General features: G+C 39.0%; 1 protein-coding gene across 1 annotated transcript in view; it reads right to left on the bottom strand.

The window, feature by feature from the left end:
• Nucleotides 1–23,450, bottom strand: part of fbrsl1 (fibrosin-like 1) — a 352,410-nt gene that overhangs the window by 239,111 nt on the left and 89,849 nt on the right. The window contains exon 2 of the mRNA XM_055223996.1: nt 1,658–1,885. Within this exon, the coding sequence (XP_055079971.1) occupies nt 1,658–1,885 (228 nt within the window). The remainder of the gene's footprint in view (nt 1–1,657; nt 1,886–23,450) is intronic.

Here is a 23,450-nt window from a genome sequence, read left to right as displayed (position 1 = left end):
TCTCATTCGTAACTGCCGATTTGCCTCTGTAATCAGGCTCACACAACAGATAAAAGCACGCGCTAAATACATAATTTCCAACGGTCTCTTTGCAAATAAAATATCACAGCCAGAGTCATTTTCTAGCATGTTAACTTCCTGAGGAAATCTTATCTAAGAGAGATATTTTAGTCTGAGAGGGAGGCCTCCGGGCTACACTGGCTCATTATTTAGTTTGGCTTCCTGGCTACATTTCCCCCTTATCCTCAGCAGCACTATGGTGGATCTTGGCCATAGACAGAAGCATAAAAACATCCGCCCATTTAAACAAACTGTTAACACTCAGATGGCCTATCTCAGTAGAGCAGACTCGCAGGCTGTGGCGTTGCAGTGTTTGAAGCGGAGGGGACTGCTCCTCTAGCTGGATAAACAAACTCTAGCCATTTTGGTCTTAAAACATCAAGAGCTCAGCAAGGATAGCCATGGCAGAACAGTACAATTCTCTAGAAAACATGGGATATCCTTTGTCAAAACATTTAGCACTATTAATTGATTGTATAAGAAATAGGGACAATGTGCTGTGTATAAGAAGGGAACATATACCATACTCCTTATAACTGTACAGCAAGTCTCCATATTCTTCTTTGCACTGTATTTTCCCTCTTTTGTGCACAGCCTAGATATCTGTATATAGTGAGTGAATGTGTCCAAGCAATTTCCCTTGTAGATGAATAATGTTTGTCTAAGTCTGAATATGACACTGTAGTGATGTCACCTTTTACATTAAATACACAATAAAAGAAACAAGCAACACTTAACAACTCATTATGCATAAAACGGCATTTAAAACATCATACTCTCTCAGAGCTAATGATAAACCACTTAAGTTAAGGAATCAGATCCAGCTTCTGATATTCATTTATAGGCCTGCAAGATTAATCACAATAAAATCAAACACAACATTTTTGGATAACATCATTTCCAACTTAAACAACTTAATATCCTTATTATATATCTTGTTATCGCCAAAATCAGCTAATGGTTTGAGTTTTGCAGTGAAAATGTCTTCGCTGAAATGTTAATGTATAAAATGTGTACTGACTAAAAACATACTATTGCAAATTTAATCACAAAAAAATCACAATTGATTTTTTCTCTAAAATCACACAATCCTAGAAAATTGTTGTATATTGTTATATATTTAAAGAGTGTTTTTTTGTTTTTCACTCACCAAAAAATATGCCTCAAGAGGTTTTAGACGCCATGTTTGAGTATTTTAGCAATTTAAGCAATCTCCCCTCGGCCCTATTCAAACCCATTAGCTGTAAGATTCCGTGCAATGCTCATCCCACAAGCCTATGATACCCACGCTCCCACAGCACAATTCCATAAATATACAAAAACATAATGCAAAACTGTAAACAACTTGACAAATCTGATGCGATGTGCAGTAGTTCCATTAGCGGGATGCATGCTGACTGTGTATGATAGCGCTCTGAAGGGGGAGTGAGCAAAAGAAGCTAAATTTATCTACGAATATAGCATTTTCACCAATAAAAGGTAACACTGTGATGTAAACATGTTCTGTGTTAGCAGTTAATACCCCATAGAAGTAAAACAACCCCTGTGTACATCACCCTGCTTCGATCAGAACTTCTGTAAAACCAAGTGCACTGACCATTTTGTTCTTCTTGGAGTAGGTCTTCTTGAGCAGCCTCTCGTTCATGCGCTCCTGCTCTCTCTGCGCGTGATGCAGGAAGCCGTTCTCCAGAGGGTCCATCACCACGGGCTGCACGTTCTCCTCTTCCTCACCCTCCTCTTCGTCCTCTTTCTTCTGCCGCTTCACCGCCTTCTTCTCCTTCCACCTCTCCACCTTCTCCTGGCTCTTCACAACGCCCATCTTTTTCTGACAAAACAAAGGAAACATTGCTACATGAGTAAAAAGTAAAAGGGTATGTGACAGGTTTTCGTGTAATTATTACTTGATTTGGTGGGATAGTAATTGTGGTAAGTATTTACCAGAGTTTTACGGAAAAAACAGACAAAAATGTGCAAAAATACTGGAAGTAGCGGAATGTCTCTACGAAAATTCCATCCAAACCATAGAGACAAGCATTGGCCCTTGTTAACACTGTGGTTGCCCGGTTTTGGAATGATCTCTACGTATGTCACATCTGCTGCCAAAGACCAACCAGGAAGTAAAATTATAAACTGAAATGGGTAGAAAATGTGAAGTATAACAGGGCTCGTCCTCAGTAGTTGCAGTAGTTACAGGGGTAGCAACTGTATACAAATTCAATCACGAGAAGCAATTGAGTTCATTATTTCTCGTGCTCCCATGCTTACAGTTGGATGGTGAAATGAAGGCTGTGTGATTATGTTGCAATCAGCACAAGCATCAAACTTCCTTGCTGAGATGCAACGATGCTAACCACTCTGCTGTGAAGCTTGTCAAATGATACACACATTATTTTCAAGTCATATTCAATGGGTTTTAATTGTGCTTTTAAATAGCTGCACTGCATAACATTTCTGTCGGAGGGTGCGCCTACGTCTGTCATGATAATAAATTGTGAAGTGCGGTATATTGCTGAAGTAAATAGAAATGATAAACGATAATATTGCTCATTTGCTCATCAACTCATTTAACTAATTTACACAGTTTGCATCTGTAATGGGTCATAGAAGTTATTAATTCAACCTTAAACGGCTTAAACTCTCAAAAATGTCCCAGTTGTGCAAACAAAATGCACACACGATAAATATTGACCCCGAGGAAATATTGTTCCAACTTTCACATATTCAACAATAAGTCGATATTTTAATTATCCGTGTCCTGCTTTGTTCCATGGAGATGTCATTGATTTTGCTTAGAATGGAATAAACCTATCCCCAAGCAAGTTATAAGCCAAGTTATGGGTCAGATCTGTGGAGAGGCAACACCACACACAGTCAGAATGTATCCTTGACCTGGTGAGCAATTTAGAAATAAACAAATGTAATCGCATTATGTGGAATAGGTAGGTTTAATTCCAGAAAAGTTAGATATTGTCCTATAGATTACTGTATTTTGTTATTTAAGACTTAGAAACAGATGCAGTTCTATGATAAAGGGCCCGTACTATGCTATTTTTCTGGTCTATGTTACAATATTGTTTCCTCATCACAAATATACTCAGTTTTGTTTCATGTTTAACTCACACCCTGCATACTTAGGCGTTGTGATGTCATGTGGTAAAACAGGAAGTAGCAGTGGCTAAATCTGGTACAAATAATCTTTTCCTTTGTAAGATGAATTAATTTGAACATGGTCCCTGACAAATAAAGAACAAAGTAAGAAATTTGAGCTTTGGAGATGTAGACAGACTAATAATAAAAGATTACTCAAACATGTGTGAATAAAACAGACTTAAAGCTCACAAGAATACATGTTGTGTAATATACAACCTTTAAAGAGAATCATAGTATCTGCCAAAAATAAAAACTTGTGGAAAAGTGTCATTACATTTTTCCTTGTTACAATACATCAGAACAACCACCAGAAATAACCAATAACCAACTGAGAAGAAGATGAAATCATTATGTCTGAAAGAATTGTAACCTGCAGTCAACAGTGTTCATAAAACAACAGCAGGATGGCAGCTCCCATGGCACCGTAACTAATCAATGTCAAGCTTACACGAGGGATTTACCGCCTTTATAGTCTTTCAAGGATCGCTTTAAAAACCTCAAAACAATTGCACATCAGTTTGAGAAGAAAACAACAAGATTTCAGCTACCTCAGAGCAACAATATAGTATTCACACATCTCTGAGGATTGACAGAACGGCAGGAGATGAATGAGGAAGAGAGGGGAGGAGGGAGAGCCACAGCTGGCAAACAGTCAGGCATGCAGCCCTTTCACTGTTAGCTTATACAAAGAAAACAAATACTCGCACCCGGCCTCTCTCTCCAAAGTCATCTTTAATCCTGTCAGCCCCACAACAATGCCTTACCAGAGCCCATAATCACTTTATAGCTCACGAATAATGAGCTTATGATATAAAGTGCTGCTTTTAACACGCGCTGCACACAACGCACACTCGCTCACATGTACACTAGGGCTGCAAGATTAATCGCAATCAAATCGAAATATGACTGGAACACAAAGCACAAAACCCAAACATTCATAGATATATTCATCCATAAACAACTAAATATCCTGTTTTTAAAAACTGTGAACCATGTAGTTTTAGATGGAGCTGTAGGGAGCTTTACTCTTAGGTACTAAAGTCACAACTGAACCTGTGTTGCCAGTGTCTTAACCTGCAGATAGAAGAGACATACACATTTTTCTCATTCTCACTGTATGAACAGGCCATGCCTCGTGTGAAAATATCAGAACCTTCAGAATTCACTCACTGAGCTGCAGAGGCTGCACTAGCACTGATTAATGATTGGCTGCAGGTGCTGGAGTTTAGGTAGTGACCATTCAGATCAGAGAGAGCTGTTTTAAGTTAAACTGCATTTGAGAATTGAAACTGGCAGCCAAAATGTGAGGCTCATTAAACATTCTGATTATATAATTGTCTTGGCCAGATTATAACATGGTCATCATATCCAATGCTTTTTCAATAAAGATTAGATCAGTATTGCTGCTATATTTGATTTGGCTACCTTTTATCCGGGTATATGGATAAGTCATGTTTAAAATATTGTCCCTTTAAAACATAAATTGCAAATCTAATCGCAACGCTTGTCAGTAAAATAGATATTTTTTCAAATGGTTCAGTCCTAATGTACACTTGAATAGGAGCAGACGGTTCCTCTATAACTAAGCACTGCATTCACGCCTCAGTGCGCCTGTATGGATTTGGAGTTTATTTATTGGTATTCAAACAGCATTTGCAAATGGCTCAGTGTCTAAGCCAGTGGTTTTTATATGCCCGGTACTTCATGTCTCTTCAGTATTGCACAAGCAGCAGACAGCCACTGGCTGTTTGCGAGGGTTCTCTCTATTGAGAAATTGTTATTCCGTTTCACAGAATGAGCAGGAAAAATCACACCATACTAAATAAATTCAGTCGGCTTCAATACGAGCATTGTTAGGGCCAAGCTTAACAAAGTGAGGTAGGAAAGGCATGATTAGCATTTTTATTGTAATTATGATTTTAGCCCCTGACGATTTGCCACATTTGCTACTTAGTTTACAACAATTAGGCAGAAATTAATTAACCACAGAGCATGAAGATGGTAAATATGCAAAAAGGCTGTAAAACATTATGTCCAAGTTATTCATTTGGAGTTTTTAGTCAGGTTAAGCTACAATTGAATTGTGCTGGAAGAGAAATGCTCTCCACATTTAAACCTATTTGATTCCACTGGGACAATTAGTGCAGTGCAGACTCAGGCCTTTCTCTAGATCTTAATCAGCAGTAACTAGACAGAAGGTTAGACTCTACTGCATGTACTAGTGAAGGGGGGACCTGAATCTTCACCCAGAAGATGTTTGAATGACAAACTCTGCACATCGAACCTAGGAGTCAAACTGGCGATATTATTAAAAAATGTTCATCACTATCTAAACAACACTAATGAAAATCTCAAAGTGACTCTAGAGTACAGTAAGGAGCAAATCAACTTTTAAGATATGAACATTTTTGTCAGTCAAGGGGAACTGCAAACATGTCTGTCCTGTAAAACAAGCCACAGGAACACTATCTGATGTGCGGAAAGTTTTCATCCTAAACCACTTATTGTCATCATTCCATATGGTCAATATTAACAATAAAAAATAATAAGCGATGACTCTCCTGACTGCCCTACTGAAGGATATGAACAATTGGTTCCAAATGAGAAGGTACAATAGGAAACTTGACAATGCCCTGACCAAGGTCAGAACAACAGACCGCAAGGACCTTTTCCGCAAACAGCAAAAGCACAAACAACCCCAAAGGACAGTTTTTCCATGCAATTTGTCACATGACATTATACACATAAAAAATAAAATCAAAAACAAAACAAATAAAAATGGGGAATTTTGCTGCACGATCCCACACTCCAACCTGTGTTTAATGACTTGCCTACCTTTTCCTCTAAGGGCATTGACACTTAATGATCATCTGGTCCAAAAATGTGGAAACTGCAACCATTGCCCCAAGGTCTTAAGACCCAACACTTTCACAGATGTATTCAGCCAAAAAACTACACATCAGCCAACTGCAACAGCACTTACATCGTATACAGGCTAGAGTGCGACTGTGGCTGCTTTTACATCAAATGCACCAAAGGCAAGTTCAGAGAGTGGCAAAACATAAATCGTTAGAACTAACAACACACTTTTTCTGATGGCAAAACATTACAAATGAGTTGGCCACATTAGCCCTAACTAAGGCTATGGTGCTCGAGGTCATCCCTCAGGACCCCAGAGGAGGAGACCGTTTAAAACAATTGATCCAAAGAGAAACATTTTAGATCCACACTGTGAGGGCCACGGTCACATGACTCTTAAAAATTACTGGACAGTAGTCGCACTGGGGTGACCATCAATGTTCCCTCAAATTTTTCACGAGTCTGAGCAAACACACAAACTCCCTGAGCGTCCCATGGACCACTGTGAGCAACATCAGACGTGCGCACTGTGGTCATGCTGCATCACATCCATCCAAGTTAAATGGTTTATTAAAAGAATCAAATTACAGCATTTTCATTTCTGTTATAAGACTTTTAATTAAGTGCTTTAGTCCACTTATACAATGAAAATTACAAAAAAGTATAAATATTTAATTTTAACTATGGCAAAACATGAGCTTTCAACCAAACCAAGCCAACTGTAAACTCCAATATTGAAAACACACTTAACATTTTTATTATAAAGCTCTGACTTGTATTATGAGTATATGCCATTGTGTGAAGCTTTTGCTGTGACTGAGTGAGATTGTCCTACTGTGTCTGGGAGACAGTCCGGTAACTCTTTTCAGTATATGACACGATCATTAGATTTTTACAACTCATAAACTAGTGACAGTCAATGACCAACACACACTGAGAGGAATCTGTATCTGCACACCCAGCTGCTCTATTACTGTACATTTATATATCATATCAAAACACAATATATAATGTGTATTTGTATATAAAATATATTCAAAACAAGTGGTATGGGTCAAAATAAATATATATTTACAAACCACACACTGCAAACAGTGAACAAACACACACACTTCAAAATGTAAACAAACACACAATGGAAACTAAGAACACACTACATGATTGTACAGTGTGACACTCATTCTGCGACAGTGGCTCAGTGGTTAGAGGTTGGAGAATCGAGTCCCGCATTGTCATTGTGTCCTTAGGCAAGACACTTCGCCAAAGTGGTGTGTGCGTGATGATTGGTGGTGGTCGGGGAGGCGCAGATTGGCATTAGCTAATGCTAATGATTACACATGATATATCTGACCCACAATTAAGTCAATAGCAGAATAAACCACGTTTACCGATCAGGAGCAGCATCCAGTCCATCAGATCATAAGGTCCTCTGCTCCTGACTCCACCATGAGATCGTCACTCGGTTCCACGAACCGCTCCGGGTCCGAGATGCCTCTAGTTTAACTTGTACAAACATCCACAGTGTCCTCGGTTGCGTACTTCCTTTGTTTTGTCCGTTTTGTCATGTTTAAAACGCAAAACTGCTACAAAATAGTGCGTAACAGTGCGCCCGAGGGCGGGCCGTCGGAACATTAAGGGGTTAAACACTTAGCATCATTAGCGAGTTTTCACTCCACATCGGCCACATCGGCTAAAACTCTGGTAGCGGGACATGAGGACGCCTGTCAATGACGTTGATGAGCTGCGCAAATATGTATGTGAATCACATAATTGGCTGGAGCAGCTCGTCCCCGGTCACACTCACTGACTCACATTGAAAAATAGTGCAGAATGAATTGTTGTGTGTTTATTTTATTTTCAATTCTGGTTAGATTTTTTTGTGCGCAGCACAGATTTTCTGTGCGCCGAGACCGTGTCAGCAGTGTGCAATTGCGCACGCGCGCAGCTTAGAGGGAACAGATGCCTCTGCCATCATTCTTTCTTTGAAATTAAATATTATTTCGAGCCATTGTCTATTCTTTGTGCAAAATGCAAGTCCACAAAATAAGACAGATGGGTTCTTGATTGTATAACACAAAAAAAAGAATGTTGTAACTTTCAATTTCATTTGAATTGCTTATAGTTAATGTGTGGTTAATGGACTGTGAAACCCAAATTTGTTGCTTTGGATCAACATAATATATTTCAGTTCAACTTTTCATTTTTGTGTAGGTGTACTTAAACAATGGCATACAAATATAAAAACAGAACAACTGTGTAAACTGTCCAGTCTGTCCATGCAGTGGTAATTCCAGTTAATAGATGTGACAGTGGCCATGTCTCCGTTTGTAGCTGCACAGACCCGGAGCCTGAGGGCCTCACTTCACATTTCTGAAACATCTGCTCACAGCTGGCAGCGCTCACTCGCCTCAGCTCAATGTGGATAATCTAATCATTGGCTTCAAGGGTGGGAGGTTACAGCAGCTGGCAGGTACGCTAACCCCAGAGTGGCTAATAAGTGACATCTTCTGTGTCCCAAAGCACTCATGAGAAGCAGAATGTGGAATGATAGGGCTTTAATCAGCAAAAATGACAACATGCTCCTTTTATGTGGATAGGAAGATGCTTAAAGGTGTAATGTGAAGTCAGGTATATCACAAGGTTTACACTTTTCATGATTGAAATATCCTGCCATTGATAAACTACATAGTTGTCAATCAAAAAGGTTTTTGGCAGTCTTATTTTGAGCTTTGACAATGAGTGGCCCTGACAGTGTGGTCACTTCAGAGAAAACTGACCTTCAGCTTGTCAAGTGACTCGTCTGAAAGCCTGAATGGCACAAATTGGGTTTAAGCCAAATGACCAAAGGCTTAAAGCTCGGATTTATAAATATGTCTATTTTCAAGTTGTGAAATATGGAAACATGGCAGGCATCACGCCAGCCCGGTCCTCACCCTTTGGCCACCATGCACATGTAACTGAATGACTGTACATAGTATATGTTTCACACACACATGATAAACTACTTGTGCTTGTTGATTATTACACTGATTACTCTTATGAATAACTATGTCAAATGGAGATGGTGCAGTTGAGTGCGTGTGTTCACAGTGCTCTGGCCTCCTGCTCTCGCCTGCTGTTTCCTGCCAGTAATAAACACATTGTAATTGTCTGAGTGTGTGTTTCTATTTGTTCACTCAGCTCAGCTCTGACAGTAGATCTATAATAGCTGTAGAAGAGGCGGTTCATCCATCTCGGAGGCGCTGCCAGCAGCTGCTTAGCTCTAATATCATTTCCATATGTCAGAGACTGAAGAGAGCTTTTTTCTTCTATCAAACTATGGACTGTATTTCTACACATCAAGCCCTAACAAAGCACTATATGAAGATCTTTCTTTCTTAATCAAAAGCGGTACTGTTGTCTATTGTTGTGGTGAATTAAATCTTTGGAAACTGTCGATGGTGATCAACATTAATAGATTACTCATACAGAAAACTAAAATGACTCAAGGGTAGCCTCATGTGCCTGTCATCTCTACTTTCTGTTTGCACACAGGAGTAGTCTGGTGCACTCCTCACTGCAAATCATTCTTTCTTTATCTTTATTTATACAGGGGAACCCAGTGCGAGAACTTGGACTCTTTTTTTCATGGGCACCCTGTTTAAAATACAATACCAACAGAAGCACAAACAAAACAAACACATATAAGTCCATATAAAACATTAAAAACACGTACAGGTGTGAGTATAAAAGTTTGTTAGCAGATTATTAAATTGCGATTGTGGCACTAATGTATCCGGTTTTGCTTTTACTTGGTGTATATTCCATTTTGTGAAGCATGCAGTCATGTGATCTGGTATTAAATGTCAAAAATCAAGTTTAAGAACAACCAGTCACCATTGCTGTGACTTATAAGTGGACATCTCTACATCAAATTGCTTTACAACGTCATACTTATACTTTTTAGTTTGTACTTTCTGTTCTTTATTGCTGGCCTCAACTCCCTTCTAAATCCTCTAGAGATTGAAGAGCCAAATGTTGCCGTCTGTGTAAATCTGCCCCCAATTTTACAATGTCTATCTGATATGATTAAATATGCTCAAAGGGGTACTGTCTTGTTTATAACAGAGTGGCAAAGTGGTTCAACCCAGAGCACAAGCTACCAAACAGTGGATAAGAAGTGGCTTGAAACACCATGCACCCAAGGGAGAGGGAGAGAGTTGACAGACTAGAGCCGCAGGAGGAGAGGATAAGGAGGATGGACAGATAAACAGAGATGGGAGACAAGAGGGGAGGGGACAGTATTTGTGTGTGTGTGTGTGTGCGCGCGTGTGTGCGTGTGGGGCTCTGACGCTCAACTCTTCTGACCCGATCCCGTTACCCTAGCAACCACCCAGGAGCGCAGAGACACATGTGCAGCTATGAGTACATTAAATACAACACAGGCGTTTTATGGCGAGAATATATGCATACGTTTTACATGGTGCTGCTGCAGAAGTTTAGACATATAAAGGCCATTTTGCTCCCCATCGTTTAAAGTGCTTATGACAGGTTTTGTGCCTGTGTTTTCTTTATCATAGCTCTGCATAAGTTAAGTGATCAAGTGACAAAAATTAAAGAATAGTGAGAAAAAAAAAGTAAGCGATTAGTTCTTAAATTGAATACCTCTATGTCATCGTCACCAAAAAATGTATTAAAAATGTAGGAAAGACAACAAGGCTGGCATTTTTCTGACAGTTTAAGCATTTAATTAGCAAAATAAAGGTTATAATCATAGACTGTATAAAGAAGTGAACAAAGGAAGTGTGCCGTCGCCCATAGCGTTCAGCTCCAGGCTCGCAGTTATAGGATGTATTTGGAGCTCCATATTTGAAATTCCCACCTTGAGTATCATAGCAACCAAAGAGCCCAATCCAGAGTGAAACTGCCGAAGGTAACACCCCCTGGTTTAGCACAGAGCGGGCGCTTAGCAATGCTGTCTATAAAACCTGTTGCTAACGCTACCAAGAGCAACTTCAGGGAAAGAAGGTGCCTGATTTGTCTTTTATTAATGGTCATATTTTGATTTATGGACACAATAGCAAAATAAAGATACCAGGGTCATGTAGAGAGTCTTTATACGTACATTTTAAGAGCAAAATGATGAGGCTCACTGCAGCAGTTACAGAGAAAGGGGCAACAATTTTCCAATGTAAAGTGAATTGGAGCCAGGGTCGATGGAGCCGGAAGCGCGCCCATGATCACTTCCTATTTGGAACATGGCGGCTAGCAGGTTAGCTATGCCTATTTATATATACAGTTTATGGTTATAATGTATTTTATTTGTGTAATAATAACTATTGCACAATTAGACATGTTTTGGCCCTTGTAAACATTACGGTTGCTAGGTTACGTATTTACCTCAACATATCTGCTGCCCGTGTCCAACCAGGAAGTAAAATTATAAACTTCACCAAACAGAAAAAATCTAGAGAAGAGTTTTTAAATTTAATGATGTTGACTATGTTTCAGTAAATACGTACTCTAACCTGTTACATGCAGTTTAAACAGTCACTCCTGCACTATCATCCCACTGCCTTCTGACAACATGCATAAGGCAGGAGGTATGAAGACATCACACAAATGCATCTCAGGGAGAAGTGAAAGTGAAAGTGTCTACAGCCCAGCACAGCACTCTCTCCTCTTGTCCCATCTCCATCTACAGCCAGTAATTATTCAAGAGACACAAAAGAGCAGGGCAGAATGAGACTCCCTTAACATCAGTGGAGCCATGGAGACATCGCAGGGGCCCTATACTTGAAACAGTGTCACGATACAGAGACTTCAGACCCGAGGAGCGAAACCACCAATTAAAATCTGCTCAAACTTTAGTGTGGGTTTTATTGAAGGAACAGTTCTTCGCAGATGAACAAGTCCTGATGATATCTGGCTTGATTACTATCGGTAAAGCAATTTTTTCTTTTTTTTAATCAGGTTTGTTTTATCAGGGTTTTTTTTATCCCTGTTTTGTGCACTGACCAGTTGTGTGAATTCAACTTATTATTCTTTCTGGTTTTAAGTTATTTTAGATAACAACCATCTTGCACGGTACCAGGTGTAATTGCCATGAGGCTTTATTTATCAGAAATGAACACCATCCTAAACATATGCCAGTTTTAAACCTGTATAATGTGTTGTAGATGTGTAGATCCCACCTGGCCGTTTATCGCCCGGTGATGACTGGACCCTAGATGCCCTTCCAATGTCCTGATCCTGTTCCATGGACCCGGATCCTCCTCTTCCCTCACCTCGCTGGATGACCCAATACCTGGCTAGGATGACCCCTACCATCGATAAGCCTCTCTCTGTCTCTTAGTTGAGTGGGCTCTGACCCTAGAGACTCAAACTCTATCTGTAAATGGATGCACATCAGTCTTGGACACATCTGCACCCTGCCCGTCCATAGATCACTCTTTCACTGTGGTTCTCCTCGAGGTTTCTCTTTTTTCCCTTGCCGAGAAGGAAATTCTAAGGACAAGGGGCGCTCTGGGATACTTCTCCATTTGCTTGTTTTCTGTTGATTAATTTGTTTGTCTGTTATTGACCAATGTCTGTTTCACTGCTGATTTTGTAATTTTTTGTTGGTTAAATCAATGAAATCCTAAGAGGCAGCTGCTTTTGGGCTTTACAAAAATAAACTAAATTGAATTGATTAGTATCAGGAAGAGAATCAGATATAAAAACTTGTCTGAGGAAGCAGATGAGGCAGTCCTCTAGATCAGGGGTGTCAAACTCATTTTCACTGAGGGCCACATCAGCAAAATGGCTGCCATCAAGGGCCAGATGTAACTGTGAGGCAGTATAAATGTCACTAAATGTAACCAAATGCCACGTAAAATAAATGTAACTACTTTTGAACTTGTTAAATAACTGTTTCTGTATTTATTACTTATTGAAGTTGCAAATATTAGATGTCTGTGTAACAGGGTATCTCCTGGTAAACTGAGTAACTTTTGAATACTTAGCTCCATTTTTGGTGTCTTTCACAATCGATCCCACCTCGTAACACAAAAAATATACAGGTTTTTCTTATATTCACCTTCGCACCTTTCTTGAAACTGCCCTTCATGCCTACAATTTTCCTCTTCCTGAACATTTTGGGATCATTATTTGCAACTATTTTTCGGTTCTACTTGTTGGGAAAATCACATTAGTTTATGGTTTATGCACACATTAAAGCAGCATGGACTTATTTTAAAATGACAGTTATGCCTTTTAATTTACCTTCTCGTGGGCCACATAAAACAATGTGGCAGTCCACATTTGGCCCTCGGGCCTTGAGTTTGACACACGTGCTCTAGATTATTTCATTTACCCATAATACCCCTGAAAACCACAATGAACATAAACAACACATGCCATTATCTGCAGCAGTGTTATAGTATTCAAGACACCCAAAGTGCTTTACAGTGCATTATTCATTCACTCCATACTCGCTGGTGGTAATATACTACAGCTAAATTGCACCACTGGCCTCTCCAACTACTAACACTCACTCACACGCCACATTCATGCTTGGTAAGGTGGGCGAAGTGTTTAGCCTAAGGACACAACAACTGCCGTCCAACTGCAAGGCCTGGTATTCCTAATGATCTCCTGTCCAAGCATTAATCAAACCCTTTGTAGCTTCCAAGATCAGACCAGAACGAGATTTTCATAGTTTTGTTTATTGGAATTTCACCTCTGACTATTACTTACTCAAAAGTTGTTTATACTAGCACACGGAATATTCTTTGTGCTATAACGTCAGCTCCATCAGGCTCCATTCTGCCTAACCGAGCACTGCAGTTGCTCCGCCCTCTCTCTCAGAGCATATAATCAGAAGGTATTACAGCACAGAGAGGAGAGCGAGGAAGAGCCCCGTGCCAAGAGCCTTATCAGCATCTGAACAAGAGAAAGCACACGTTTCCACTATGATCAATGCTCCATAATTGCTTAGTGCATGGATTAAATCAAGCACATCCTATTCACCTTTTGTTAATCGATGGGTTGTATTTTTCCTGTTCATTTGGCTTCATGGTTAAAAGCCCGATCCTTTGTGTGCGTAAGCGATTTCTTGGCAGTGTTTGTCTGTGTTATGGGAGAATGAGGAATGGGGGAACGAACGCGTGTTTAAATCCACTGCTGGTCAGGTGGGTTCAGATGCAGCACATTGTAATATATGCAAAATTAACACTCTGGTCCATCTGTATTTGTATATATAAGTACTGTATATCTAAACTACAGTACTTAGAATTAATGTAGTAAAGTGAACATTACAGCTACCTAAAGTGATTACTCCAGGTTTTACCCATAAAAAACATAAGTAATACATTTCTGAATCAGCGAAAACAAGGAGTAAACATGACTAGTCTAAATGGATTGGTTCTCCACCTTGATAATGAAATTTAAAATAGACTTAAAATGCAATATATTACACCATTGGTAGTCATTAAAATCAAAATGAGTCAACTGGACTTGGTTTTTGGGTTGAAGAGGAAGTCACTCATTCAAGTGACACAGTTTTCCATGACAATTTTTCTAAGATACCTTTCTAGGTTTCATGTCTTACTAGTAGCCTATTTTCATCTCATATCTAATTATAATGTAAACTGGAAAATACACGCAGTACGCATTCTTCAGAATACTTTTGTAGCTCCTGACTCAGTTACTCCAAGCCGCTGTACTGTGGTCATGTGACAAAAAGACGTATTACCTCAGCATAGAAAAGGTGACAGTTGGATTACAGTAAACTCTTTGTTAAAGGTATGAATGTGCGACAATGCATGAGGTTTTCACACTTCACACTTGCCAAAGTGATGTGTGAGTTTTAGTATCTGTCTTCTCTGCAGTTGCACCGTTGTTGCCAGCTCTATGTCTATACTCAAAAGGCTATAATAAAAGGCAGAACAGTGGGTATAAAATGTTTAGTATCTCTTAATCTCTGCAATCTGAGAGAGAACTGTAGTTTGTGCAACAAGCAGGTGGTTGGAGCAACAATGGGAAAAAGTGAACAAAGCTGTTTCAACTCAACCACAGCTGAAAGAAGGGGGAGTAGGGCTACACAGAATAACAGTAGGTTATTTACCATAGAGAGTTTCCATTGAGATGTATGTTAAGACCAATGTTTTGACTAGTGGCTTGGAACACTCTTTCATGAATAAACTGAAATCAAAACTGAAACGCACAACACCAATCCACCATAACATTATGACTACGACAAGTGAAGTCATTATCGTTCCATTAGCTAAGCATGTTTTTGTGGTATATATTGGAGACAGATGGATTCATCGACTAGACTGTGTAAATGACCGGATGGCACGTTAAATGCTTCTGTAAAGTGTTTTATAATAATTACTCTTTTATACTGCCTGGATTAACTAGGAAATAACTATATATTGTTGGAAGGATGTTAGAGTTACCGATGTATCCAGAGGTAAAATCTAAAATAAGGGCCTCTGGGGAAAAAGGTTGGGAATCTCGGAGATGAATGGATAGATAGATACAGACAGATAGAGAAAAGATGAGTTTGCTTTAGTTTATAGGCCTAAATGTGATGAAAACAGACAATGTACTATATATAAAGCCTTTAAAAATATGGCATTTACAAATATAAAACAGCAGTACTGGGTTGTAACCTTATAAAAGTATTGTAGATGTCCTATGCCCTGATAATGTTTCATATAGAGCCTGTATTAATCCTCTTGCCACATTGTAGCTGCTGTTTTATTTGTTACTTTCCTTATTATTACCAATATGTGTCAGATAAGCCATTATCGTGCATCACTAATAGATAGTATAATATTAAGTATGTTTACAACTTTTAATTTAAGTCTCGTGTCTGTGTTGGTGGCACTTCTAAAAGCACTTTGTCACAGCTCCCACAAGTGAGAAAGATACAATACATAAGGAACAGAATCCATAACTACAGAATCCATTAAAAATAAAGATAAGAAGGTTCTGTCTCTCTAAGTAAAATGGTTATAGATTTTAAATGATTGCTATAGCATGAGCAGATGTACCTTAACAGTAGCTATAGCGCCGTTTACTCTTATCACATTCAAATACACATTCCTATAGTTGGCAGCCGTCTAAACCTCTCCACACCAGTCTCACAAATATGTGTACGCATTTGTCTAAGCATCCCTCTGCTACAAGTCCATGTTTGTTTGTTGTGTTGCTTGTGAGAGAGTGAATTGGCTCCTGGAGTGACACCATCTGGCCAGCGGGCTCTGTGGGGAGAAGAATGCAGCGATAAACACGGCTCAAAATCTGCTCAACAGCTCAGAAATCCTTTGGAAAAAAACAAGCCAATACTGAAGCCTGCGAGTCTGACTGAGGACAAGAAAAAACAAGATACGAGGACATGGAGGGACAGGTGCAGTCTGACTACATCCACTTATCAACATGTGGTAGGGAATGTGAGACTGTTATTGTACAAGATTTAGAGTTGGCTAGAGGGAGTTTTTGCGAGCTACAAACTGGTTATGGGAATTGAAAAAATATATATATATGAATAGAAAAAAAATCATAATTATATCTGTTATTGTTGGTAACTCTCAAATTTAAATTCACTCTATTCATTTCCTACTAAAAATACCCCAAATAAAACAATTATTCATATATTGCTCAAAACATGCTTTAAAAACTGAACTAAATGTGATGATTGGAGGGTCTGAGGACTTACATGCACAGTGAAAATGTTTCAAGTGTTTTGTTTTAGCTGAAATATTCAACTTATATCTCCGTAGAGACAAGTTACATGCCAGATCTGTGGAGAGGCGACACACTTGCAGCTTGAATGTGACACAATCACAATCTGAATGCATCGTGTCAAGGTATTTCTGAGCTATATACAGGGTGATAGATACATTTAATTCCATGCTGTAGAACATTCAAGTCAAAGGAATAACATCTCTATAGTGAGTATTACCAAAAAAGTTACATAGTGCAGCTTTATGTCTTTCTGAAAGCCACAAAAACACAGAAGTATGTAGCCTGTATTTTGAAGTTCAATATATCGCTGAAGTAAACACAGAAGATAAACGAAACAATATTGTTAAAAAATCATAAGCTGCAATAAATAAACAGCAGAATGAAATGCTTAAGTACTTAATTTGCGTCTGTAATGAGTCATAGAAGTTATTAGTTCAACCTGTTACGGCTTAAATCTTATTGTACAGCCAAAAAATTACCACAAATTTCACAGTAGTGCAAAGAAAATGTACACAGGATAAATACTTAACCCCAAAAATATTGTTCCAACATTCACATACTGAACAATAAGTCAATATAGTAATTACCGTGACAGGCCTACACACAAGCTGTTTCACCAGTTACTCTCATGTGGGTAGAGAATTTATTATTACACTTCCTCTTCTTCGTCACAACAGCTTGAAAGGTTTTCTCATTTGCAAACACAGCGCCTAAAAAGCAGATTTCTAGACTGCAAAGCTGCGGTGCGATTCTGCATTCAACCGAAATGCACCAACAAATCCCACTATAAAAATAAAGTTGCCAGGACTAGATCCACTCCAGCAGTGACAGTGAGGAGAGACACTTTATATAGAGCGCTACACGCAGTATCACTTACACAGCCCTGTACAAGTCTGTGGGGAAAAATATGGTGCTATTGATGGATCAGAAGATGTCTCAAAAGTGGAACAGGAAATTATGTCTGTCTCGTTGAAGCGTGGCAGCAGACAATGATGACAACAATCTTGATCTAGAGTTATCGGGGGAAAGAGCTGTGCACTGTGAACTGAAAAATCTATTGAAAACACATGTCTAATTTAAATGTAAGCGTCCTAATAACCTCATATGTACAAATAACTTCTTTATATTTTACACTTGTCAATATGCTAGTCCCAAAACTGTCAGAGAGTGATATTTTTGATGGTGTTAGTGATCAAACTGTGCACCCAAAGCATCCTGAAGCATAATTATATAACATTATTATCAACACATATGGCTACACAGTTGATTAAAGACATACTTGGGATAAAAAATTATAAATAAATGACAATACTGAATCTTTAGTGGTAAAAGTTCACATTTGTATAGAAATTTTCCACCTCAAAAGCACTTTAACTGCCTTTTGCCAGTGCATCTGACCGTTCTACGAATGATGTGTATGTCAAGAGCAGGATTTGAACCGTCAACCTTCAGATCGCTGGACAAACAACTGCGCCACTGTCACCCATGGCTCATGTACAAACATCTTAAATGTCCAGTAACTCACTCCTTACATTCTCCTCTCTGCTATGGTCCATATAACTCGTTATAATCCTAATAAAAAACAGATTTGACCGATCAGCTTTACAGTCTTACAGCTTTACACACGGATTTTATTATAGCTTGTAATAATGTGTTATAAGACAGTGTAGGGAGGAATAGACATGCATGTAACAACCAAAGGAACACAAAGCCACACAGTGCAAAAACCTCTACCAAACCACCCATACGTACAAATAACTTTCTTATGTTTGCTCTCAGTTGATGTTGCCAGGTTGGCTGTCTGCTTGAATAAGTTGCACATATTGAGTGCTTTATTAGCTGTCAAATCGTCTTCCTCACAGTAGATCAGTTGGCTGCTGCTGTCTGGACCCCCTGCTTTCATGCTTCGGCCTGTCTCATTATATCATTACTGTTCCCAGGCTTGGTGTATTGATTGCTAACTTGTCTCCATTTCTAGAAGGATTTTCTACAAGAATTTATTACAGAAGAGTTTATTACAGAGCGGATAGTTTGTAAAAGTAGCATTAGAGAAAGTAGTTATTTGTTAGCAATACATTGGCTTTATCTGGTGAAAAGTGGTCAATACAGATGTAAAGTACGAGTGGACAGGCACACACGTATTTTTATTACCCAGGCAAAATTCTGACGGTATTATGCAACTCCATTAGTAATGCCATAAAACGTGCCAAATGTCATAATTCACGGTTTAAGTATTGCACAATTGCTCATGGACTTTAAATGAATCACAGAAGTACAGAAATATGACTTCATGCTGTTGTTAGAAACACAGCAAGTCTCTGTCCACACTCATTTTGAAGACCTTTTAACAATTTATTTCTTGAATGACACTGCATTGTAGATGATAAAGCAACATAATGTAACTTTCTTGGGGTGGCATGTCACTTGTATGATTCCATGGAAGTCTTCTAGGCAAATAAGAGTCCATTTTGTGGAGATGCAAGCACACTCACAGTAAAGACACATGTTTTTCTGCTTTTTAGAGCAATAAAAAACATAAAAGATCTATATTATAATGTTGTTTCCTCATCAAAAACACACCTGGAGTTGTGTTTTGTTTCATTCACACAAAACACTACTACCTTCATACACCTTCACTCGAATAATTTGGATAATTTCAGCCCTGAATAGTCCAATCTCTACTGAACAAGTGCTAAAAGGAGCTGTTAACTTGAAAACTACCACTTCATGACATCACAAAGTGGAACAGAGCATTTTAAGCTATGGATATGTAGACAGACTAACAATAACGGTTCACTCAAACATGTGCAAATGAAACAAAACACAACTCCAGGTCTGTCTTTGAGGACCTAACAACATCATAACATGGCTTAAAGCTCGAAAGAGTCCGTTTTGCGTAGTACAGGCCCTTTAATAGCAGATCTTTAGCATCAATTTCTGGTTTCAATTCCATTTAATCAGAATTTCCTTGTTTATCCCGTGAACCTCCTTCGCCCACCGTTACAGGAAGCTTCCTTCCCACACACAGGAGCCCAGAATACCGCCGGGCACTACTTGTTGGGCTGCTCCTCTCCTCCCACTCTGGAGGCAGGAAGTGTAACCACGGCAACACATATTCCCATTGGAGGGACTGATTAGCAAATAAACACTTGTAAATATGCTAGTCTCAAACTGTCAACAAATCAGAGGGGCATATTTCCTTGATGGTGTTAAAGATAGAAGTGTGCACCCAAAGCATCCTGAAGAATAATTATATAATATTACTGTCAAGACATAGGGCTACATAGTTGATTAAAGACATTCCTGGGATAAACATGATTAAATAAACAGCAATACTATGTCTACTGACAAGTAAACTGAATCTTTAGTGGTAAATGGTCACATTTTTATATAGCACTTTTACACCTCCAAGGTACTCAAAGCACTTTACATCAAAGAACCACTCATCCATTCACACACGTATTCATACAGCAGTGTACGCAGACACAGGGGCCAAGGTGGGTTAAGTGTTTAGTGTGAGTGCATCTGACCACTCTACCAATGATGTATGTCGAGAGCAGGATTTGAACCGTCAACCTTTGGATCAGTGGACACGCTCTGCCAAATAGACCACTGTCACTCATGGCTCATGTAAAAGCATATTAAATTGTCAAGTCACTCACTCAAAATCCTAATAAAAAGAGACCTGACCGATCAAGTAAAGGACTGCAGCCTTACAAGACAGAGTTGTAGTAATAGTAGTACCAGTAATAGTAGTAGTAGTGTGTTATAAGACAAATAGATAAGCATGTAACAACCTAAGGCAAAAACCTGTACCAGAGCACAATGATCAAACTGACAGATCTTCTACTTGGATATAAATGTTTTTATTGGGCAACAGAATCGCTCACGCCATATGTCAGTAATAGTATTAAGTCCAACACAAACAGAGAGGCTCCAACGCACAGCTAAAATGTGGTTTGCACTCGTGTTGAATACAGACAGATCTCCTTCGCTGTGCCCGACAAAATGACTGCTGTAAAGTTTGAAAAGGGCAAGAAAACTGACTCACTAATCTACTAAAACAGCCACTTTTCTCTCCTCGCACAGCCTCGTGCGATGTCTTTCATTTTGTCAGTGATCTGCAGCTAAAACACCTGTTTAAAGCTATGCTAAAGTCTTTGTAAGAGTGATGTGCCGCGCTCCGTTGTGCCTGGCCTTTTAAACGGTTCTTGAGAATACATTATCTTGTTTCAAAAACTTGTAACAGATCTCAAAGTGAAAATACCAGAAAACATTCACACTTCTTGAACTAATTAGTACTTGATCCAAGAAATGTTGCTGCAATGAAAATAAGCAAAGTATTTATAAAAGCTGCAAAATGATTATTGCTTAGCTTAACAAGGTTGTACCTGATTTTTTTTTTTTTTCCATGTAATAAAAGTAAGTACCGGTACATTTTCTTTTGCCCCAGTACAGATATATTGTAATACCAGCTTTTAGGGTCAAAACAAGAGCACTTTGCTGTTGCGATTTATTTACTTATTTTTTTATTGTATTATTTATTAATTATTGTATTTATTTATTTTAATTTTTAATTAATTATTTTTATTTATTTATTTATTTATTTATTTTTTACAATTTATTTTCATGGTTTTCACAATAACAAAATAAATACACACATACATACCTACTAATAGTAATACAAACATAGAAAGGAAAGGGAAAGAAATGTGCATATATTTAAAAAAAAAAATCTATTTATAAGGCTCTATTTTATCGTCCGTGAAACAGGAAGTAGCGCCATCTCTGCAAGTTGTAAAAAGCACAACTACTACTGTAATCTCTTTGCAGTAAATATTTAGGATGCAAGCAATATGCTGGAAAAGTGAGGAAAAAAACTCTACTACGCTACAAACTTTCAAATGAACTAAGACACTAAAAATCAAATACGGCGCCTTTAACTCAAATCTCAATAAACCATTCCAACATCTCTCTCTAGGGATGCTAACAGCTCTTTAAGGAACACGCTAACATAATTCTACTACAAAATACAGTCAAACACGTTTCACATCCCCCCATTCCTTCCCTTCACTTTCACTGGAAGACAGCAGGCATGTTTTGACGTCAGCTAAATTCCTCCAAGCTTCCCGCAGCGTTCTGAACTGGTGTAAGGAGCTAGCTTTTTTCTCTCGGCAGGGGGCTGGCAGGGCGAAGAAACCCCAACATGGAGCAGAAACTTCAGATATGTCTACTCTTTCAACACCTATAACCAAAGCCCGATCTGCATAATGAAGCGGGCGCGGCGCTTTGATGGCTCCTCATATGAGAGAACTCGCAGCTGGTGTCAAAGTGATGTTTGAAAAATGATGATTGACAGGGTTTAACTGATTCGGCTGAAGCGAGTGTCCCTTAAAGCGATAGAAGGAGACGATGACTAAGGTTGGGTGAAGTGTGTGTGGAAAGGGGAGAAAATTGATGGATGGAGTGACTAAGGGTTGTGTAATATAGCACCGTAAAAGGGCCAGATTCCATTTCCATCTTAACTGACCCTTGACAATCCTTAATCTTTAATTTGTTGTATGTGGGAGGAGCTTAAGCTTGCGACTTCACAGCAATAAGATTTTTATTTTTTTTTCAATTACATAGATTGTAGATATCTGAAATACCTGAGATAAAAGCATTCCATCTACTTGAGTTGGGTTAATTTAAGAATTTAAGTGCATGACAGGTTTTCATGTTTTTCTAATTATTACTTTTATCATCAAATGGCAGCTTGTGAATTAAAAAAAAATAAAAATCTCTATCTCTATTTTAAATGTCTCCATGGGTTGGCCGCTCCCTAACGCTCTGAGCTTCTTTCAGTCCAGTAAAATTTTGTAGTAGAACTTTGAGATCAGCAGATGTTCCAAGGCTCCGGTTAAATACTAGAGGACCAGGCTTTTGCTGTAGCTGGTTCCAGACTCTGGAACATTTTCCTCTGGGTATGAACAGTCCAATCTTTATTTATTTTATTTTTTTTTTATCTTCGTATGCACTGGTTTTAACATAAGGCGTCTCTTCCTCCATCCTCAGTGTGTATCAGCAGTACAGCCTCTGTTCTGCAGTACTGTGTATGTGAATACTCTACACAGCTCAGCTCTGGCTCTGCAGACACATTCCACCTGAGAGCCCTGAGCCGCTCCGCCTCGCTCCACTTCTCTGACACTGATCAAACATCAGCCTGTCTCACTGGACTATGTGTGTGGGGCCACTGGCCTGTATTTTACATGCCCCGCTGAACTGCAGGGGGGACACTTACTAAGTGTGCTATACACAGAACACAGACATTTGGATGGAGTTAGTTCATATCATTGGTCTCTTTGGTCAGCACTCACAGTCATCTTTAGACCTCTTGTTGTTGAATGTTCTCACCCACTGGGTTTACTATAGTGCACACTGTTATCTTTTTTTCTATGTAAATCAGCTTTAGTTGGCTCATTGCCACTAGTTCTCTTGTGTTTGTGGTCATAAGAAGTGCAGAAGACCTCACACTGTATCTCTCAGGACATCCAGACCCCGCTGCTCGCTCATTGCTGTAATTATTCACCTCCCTGAGGAGAAAGCTGTCAGACGCTCTATGGCCAGCCTTGACTCTGAAGACATTGCCATGTGCTGTGCGTTCTCTGACACTTTCTCTCTCTATCCTC

Source organism: Periophthalmus magnuspinnatus, chromosome 9 (genome assembly GCF_009829125.3).
Source record: "Periophthalmus magnuspinnatus isolate fPerMag1 chromosome 9, fPerMag1.2.pri, whole genome shotgun sequence".
Lineage (NCBI taxonomy): Eukaryota > Metazoa > Chordata > Actinopteri > Gobiiformes > Gobiidae > Periophthalmus > Periophthalmus magnuspinnatus.
Note: the sequence above shows the minus strand (reverse complement) of the source record. Positions and strands in the feature narration are given on the sequence as shown.